This window comes from Dendrobium catenatum, unplaced genomic scaffold (genome assembly GCF_001605985.2).
Source record: "Dendrobium catenatum unplaced genomic scaffold, ASM160598v2 fragScaff_scaffold_1557, whole genome shotgun sequence".
NCBI classification, from domain to species: Eukaryota; Viridiplantae; Streptophyta; class Magnoliopsida; order Asparagales; family Orchidaceae; genus Dendrobium; species Dendrobium catenatum.
This window is the reverse complement of record NW_021320019.1, coordinates 8,552,996-8,559,105: the sequence shown is the minus strand read 5'-3', so window position 1 is coordinate 8,559,105 and position 6,110 is coordinate 8,552,996. Positions and strand designations below refer to the sequence as shown.

The 6,110-nt window shown below is 38.6% G+C and overlaps 1 protein-coding gene across 1 annotated transcript; it reads left to right on the top strand.

Moving 5' to 3' along the window:
- The first annotated feature begins 675 nt into the window (after positions 1-675).
- Positions 676-4,588, top strand: LOC110113575 (trans-cinnamate 4-monooxygenase). Its single transcript, XM_020846215.2, has 3 exons — positions 676-1,524; positions 1,670-1,803; positions 3,788-4,588. The coding sequence occupies exons 1-3, from the start codon at positions 740-742 to the stop codon at positions 4,384-4,386; spliced, it is 1,518 nt and encodes a 505-aa protein (XP_020701874.1). The 5' UTR covers positions 676-739; the 3' UTR covers positions 4,387-4,588.
- The last annotated feature ends 1,522 nt before the right edge of the window (positions 4,589-6,110 follow it).

Sequence of the window (6,110 nt, the reverse complement as noted above, 5' to 3'; positions counted from 1 at the left end):
CAGCCTATCGAGACGAGTCTTCATGTGTGATCCTTATATAATTTTTAATTCATAATTTTGTGATTGATTAAATAAATTTTTTTAATAATATCTCAATGATCAAACTAAAAAGAATATCTGAATATAATTTATTAGACAAATATTCAATATAGCCTATCGAGACAAGTCTTCATGTGTGATCCTTATATAATTTTTAATTCATAATTTTGTGATTGATTAAATATTTTTTTTTAATAATATCCCACTGATTAAACTAAAAAGAATATTTGAATATAATTTATTATACAAATATTAGATCGACATGTTCTTATTAAATTGTAATTAGAATTAATTATTAAACAGTAAATTTATTTTAATTTAATTTAATAAATTTTTAACTAATTAATCAATTCTTTAATTTAAAATTATTCTAATAAAAATTTAATCGAAATCTATGTTTTTGTTGGGGCAGTGTCAATTTTTTTCCCCGTCTAAACCGCGGACCCACCTCCTCCGCCTCCATTTCTTTTCCACTTCATCGATGGTAGACAGCATGTCCTCATACGACGCCTCGGCCTCACGTTAGTGCTTTACCTACCACGTAACGAGCCGTTAAATCTAACGGCGCCCTTCTCACCCACCCCCAACCTCTCGCATTATATAAAAGCTTCCCTCTCTTCCCAGCACACTAAACCCAAACAAATCAAATCAACTCATCTGCTCTAACCTCAGCTCAGCTTCCTTCTCTTTTCTAGGCGCCATGGATCTGGTGTTGGTTGAGAAGGCGTTACTCGGCCTCTTCGCGGCGGTGACTCTCGCCATCGTCGTCTCTAAGCTCAGCGGGAAGAAGCTCAAGCTCCCGCCAGGGCCCCTTCCGGTGCCGATCTTCGGCAACTGGCTCCAGGTCGGCGACGACCTCAATCACCGCAATCTCGCATCCCTGGCAAAGAAGTTCGGCGATATCCTTCTCCTCCGAATGGGCCAGCGCAATCTCGTTGTCGTCTCGTCGCCGGATCATGCCCGTGAGGTCCTCCACACTCAGGGAGTCGAATTTGGTTCCCGAACTCGCAACGTCGTCTTTGACATCTTCACTGGAAAGGGTCAGGACATGGTCTTCACTGTATACGGCGAGCATTGGCGGAAGATGCGCCGCATAATGACCGTCCCCTTCTTCACCAACAAGGTCGTGCAGCAATACCGCTATGGGTGGGAAGATGAGGCCGCAAGCGTCGTTGAGGATGTCCGTAAAAACCCTAAGTCGGCCACCGAGGGGGTTGTGATCCGCCGCCGCCTGCAACTCATGATGTACAACAATATGTACCGCATCATGTTCGACCGAAGGTTTGAGAGCGAGGACGATCCCCTTTTCATGAAGCTGAGGGCCCTTAATAACGAGCGGAGTCGCCTCGCGCAGAGCTTCGAGTACAACTATGGAGATTTTATCCCCATTCTCCGGCCGTTCCTGAGGGGATATCTCAAGATCTGCAAGGATGTGAAAGATGTGCGACTCAACCTATTCAAGAACTATTTCGTTCAGGAGAGGAAGTGAGTGTTTCGTATATATTCCTTCCGATGAATATCTCAACTCCTCTTTAGACTTTGGATTACTTCTAGCACCCTTTTTTCCTGCTAAAAACTATTTTTATCTGTTGTTCTTTGGCTGAGATTCGTGCGAATTTTATGTTTGTAGGAAATTGTCGAGCACGAAGCCGATGGATAACGCCGGACTCAAGTGCGCCATCGATCATATACTGGATGCGGAAAAGAAGGGCGAGATTAACGAGGATAACGTTCTCTACATCGTCGAAAACATCAACGTTGCTGGTAAATCTTCTGCTCCTTCAGCTTCGTTAAATTAATTAACTGTATACTCAATGCCCACTGTCCACCGATTCATACCGTGGCATCGAAGAACCCACAACAGTTCTTTTTGAAAATTCACGCGTCATTTGACCCTAAACTCCATGGATGGATTGGCGAGCTTTCCCGCTCTTGTCAGTCTTCAGGGCCTGAAATCCATTGGCTACTTGTCGCGGAATGTCACTGGCTGGTAAAGTGCAGCCACCAAACTCCTAAATAAAAGAAAGATAAATCAATTTTTTAAGTAAAAATCTCTAAATAAACTAAACCTGATCAACAAAGATTGATTGAGGAACTTCTACAGTTCATAATATGTCCGTTAGTTTTACTAATTGTTTTTTGTCATATTGACTCCGTCTTTGCATAAAAATTACATGATGATCTCCATCGTTGCGCTAGTTAGCGTAATTTGTAAAAAATTTGAAAATTGTTATTAAATTTTAGGATTAAATTTAACCTACATCAAATTTATGATTCCACACCTAACATTTCAGAAAAAAAAAAAGAAGTAATTTATGATTCCACACCTAACATTCCAAATAGAATTAATAATTAAACTTTGCTGTATGAGGTGCGATTAAGTTGTTAGGAATTTTTCTCTTTCTTCTGCCTCTACTTTATTTATACTAATCTTATTACTCATCATTCCCTTAAAAAAGTATGGATAATAAAGGCAAATTTAAAATATAAAATTTTATTTGATAATTATAAGATAATTATTTAATATAACGTTAAAATTTAGTTTGCCTATTTATAAATTTTCTTGTTTGTCTTGTACTCCGGACCAATAATATTTATATTTCAAGAATTATCGCATCACTTATATTTAATAAGCAAGTGGAGGATGCTGTTGCTTGATTTTTTTTAAAGAATTAAATCAATAAATTCACACACATCATATATTATTAGTAGAATATGCTTTTTAAAGTTGTTGGAAATTTTTCTATAAATTTCCCATTTTTTATCGCATTCACGTTTACAAGACAAATTAGCAAATTAATTAAGATATTAAATGTTACTAATCAAATAGTCCAACTCTCACACGTTATTATAAAAATTATTAGGATATTATTCCAATGGAGTAGATGAATATATTTAATTGATAAGAATCAAGCATTAAAGATTCCTAAAAAGTCTTTCCCATCTGTAAGATAGGAGCTTTTATTACATCCGGTGAACGCACGTAGAGCTACGTTTGGCCGACACTAAGATCGCACGCACAAAACGAGAAATACCGAGCAAATATCGAGCAATACCAACAATAACGAAAAAATATCATTATGTGAAGACAAAATACCGAGTTATACCGAGTAATACAAAAAATGCCGAGTTTTTCTAAAAAACTCGGTATTTTTTTGTATTACTCGGTACATAAAAAACTCGGCATTTTTTGTATTACTCGGTATTGCTCGGTATAACTCGGTATTGATCTTCATAGAGCGGTATTCCTCGTTATTACCAAACAATACCGACCAATACCAACCAAATACCGAGCAAAAATCGAGTAACAATCCTCTGACCGAACGTAGATCTACGTCCCGTCAGAGGTCTTAATAAAAGTTCGTAAGATAGATGATACTTATCATTGAGTGTTTGTTAGCTGGCCTGACGCTACCTTTTGCAAGTGGAAAATGACTTGCATGCGAAATATTTTCTCTATTTGGAGATAAAATCATGTGCCATTAAATTGTTTGTTTTATATTAAAATGCTAATAAAACGTAGCTAATTATTGAATTAAGCGCTAAAATTTAAGAGAAAACTTTGCATATATATTATGATTCAAATTTTAATCATGAATTCATGATGGATTTCAAAATTTTAAATCTATTTTAAATTTAATTTTATACTAATTATTTATAAATTACATTTATGTTATTGTCAATCCGTAATCCGTCCCCCTCTACCAGAGTAATTATTTCTGAAAATTTATTCATTGTGAATTTGCAGCAATCGAGACAACTCTATGGTCGATCGAGTGGGGCATCGCCGAGCTAGTAAACCACCCGGAAGTCCAGCGCAAGCTCCGCGAAGAACTCGACACCGTCCTTGGCCGCGGCAACCAAATCACAGAGCCCGACACCCACAAGCTCCCCTACCTCCAGGCCGTCATAAAAGAAACTCTCCGGCTTCGCATGGCCATCCCTCTCCTCGTCCCCCACATGAATCTCCACGACGCCAAGCTGGGAGGCTACGAAATCCCCGCCGAGAGCAAGATCCTCGTCAACGCCTGGTGGCTCGCCAACAACCCCGCCCAATGGAAAAACCCCGATCAGTTCCGCCCCGAGCGGTTCCTCGAAGAGGAGTCAAAAGTTGAGGCCAACGGCAACGACTTCCGCTTCATCCCCTTCGGCGTCGGCCGCCGCAGCTGCCCTGGCATCATCCTCGCCCTCCCTATTCTCGGAATCACTCTCGGCCGCCTCGTCCAGAACTTTGAGCTCCTGCCGCCGCCGGGTATGGAGAAGCTCGATACTTCTGAGAAAGGAGGGCAGTTCAGTCTCCATATACTTAAGCATTACACCGTCGTCGCCAAGCCCAGGGAATTCTAATGTAATGAGGATGTTTTGGATTCTGTTAAGTTATGATTCTGTATTGCTTTGCTTTAAATTTTTTAAATGATTGGAGGAAGGAGTTGGTTTGATTTGTTCTTTCACAATCTGTTCGATGGTGGGCGTGGTGGGAATGGGGGGATGATCATTGGCATGTAAAGTATGGCCAATTTAAATAAGATTATAATTTTGTTACACGAAATGATGGAATTTGATGTTTGAATGAAGCTTCTCTTTTTAATCGTGATCATCTCCGGTGGAAAAATCTGGTGATTTTAAAATTTGTAAGCAGGAGATTTGGTTGTTCACCTCACCTAAATCGCCTCAGCAGTGACGAATATTTTCCTACTGCCTTATAAAGAATGAACTAAATTGATCTGCAGCTCTTCTAAGTTAGGCGCACCTAATCCGAAGTAGGAGAGAATCCTCTCCGATTGACTGAGGTTTTGCCGTATTTATAATGGGGAGTACAAAATGAACGAATTGACTGATCATTGATCACAGATGTCATTTACAAACTTAGGGGATCAAGGAACCAGAAAGGCTTAGACCGGCGGAAATGAACACAAACAAGAAAAAGAGGGAAGATTTCTGAAGTAAATGACGCAACTAAATAAACAAGAAAGGAAAACGGCTGAAATAAACATCAGGTATGAATTGCATAGATAAGGCACCAATATTGATGTACATATGAATCAACAACTTTCAAAATTAAATACATGATCATATGAACTCCTATTTCAACAAACTTGTAGACAAATTGAATGACTCGAAGAGACGAATCAAACGACACTAAAATCGATCCAATTCGAAACCAAATTATTCAAATCAAGGGCCTGAAATCTAATTTGAAAGCTTCAGAATATCAATTCGATGAATAAATGTATTCAAATGTCAAATGCTTATAGTCGAATCGAGCAGCCCGTCGAAAAGAATCCAATGAGCCCAAGATCATCGAATTCTGACATCATCAAATTGCTCCAATACTCGATAAACAATCCACGATTAAGGGATTTAATGTCGGTCGTCCATTAAAGCACTCCCAACATACCATTGATCTTCTCCCTAATTATTATTCAATACTAATTATGTATTGTTTTATCTCTCCTCGGTTTTCAATCATAGTTGCATCATGTTCGAGGAAGTAAATTTGAACTGGGGGCTTTTTTGTTGCACCATCATAGGCGATTATAGCCAAGAAAATTCCTTTAATACTATTAATATCTATGACAACATTTTGGAAAACCATTTTTCATAAAGCTCCCAACAAATGCAAGGATGCTTCCAATAAATTTTAAGCTCTATATAGTCCTTAGCTAGACTTATACTCCTTGGGCATGGTCTTAACCTCAACCTTGGATAGGTCAAACAACCCTTGTGGATTTCCCTCTACGTCTTTCACACTAGTTAATACAATCAAGTAATGTTTCGGCAAATAACTTTGGAAAGGTTAAACATCCCTTGTGGATTTTTCTCTACCACTTTCATACTGGTTAACGCTATCAAGCAATGCTTCGGCAAATAACCTTGGATAGATTGAACATCCTTTGTGGATTTCCCTCGACCTTTTCACACATGTTAACGTTATCAAGAAATGCTCCGATAAATAACCTCGGATAGGTCATACATCTTCGATAGATTCTCTCAACCACTTCCACACATGTTAACATCATTGAACAATACTCTAATAAAAAATCTCAAGAAGTTTCTTTTAAGATTCTTCG

Excerpts from the sequence above, each read along its gene's own strand:
- LOC110113575 (XM_020846215.2), top strand. The coding sequence starts at position 740 with ATGGATCTGGTGTTGGTTGAGAAGGCGTTACTCGGCCTCTTCGCGGCG. Across the intron at positions 1,525-1,669 it reads TATTTCGTTCAGGAGAGGAA|GAAATTGTCGAGCACGAAGC; the intron begins GTGAGTGTTTCG and ends TTATGTTTGTAG. Across the intron at positions 1,804-3,787 it reads CGAAAACATCAACGTTGCTG|CAATCGAGACAACTCTATGG; the intron begins GTAAATCTTCTG and ends GTGAATTTGCAG.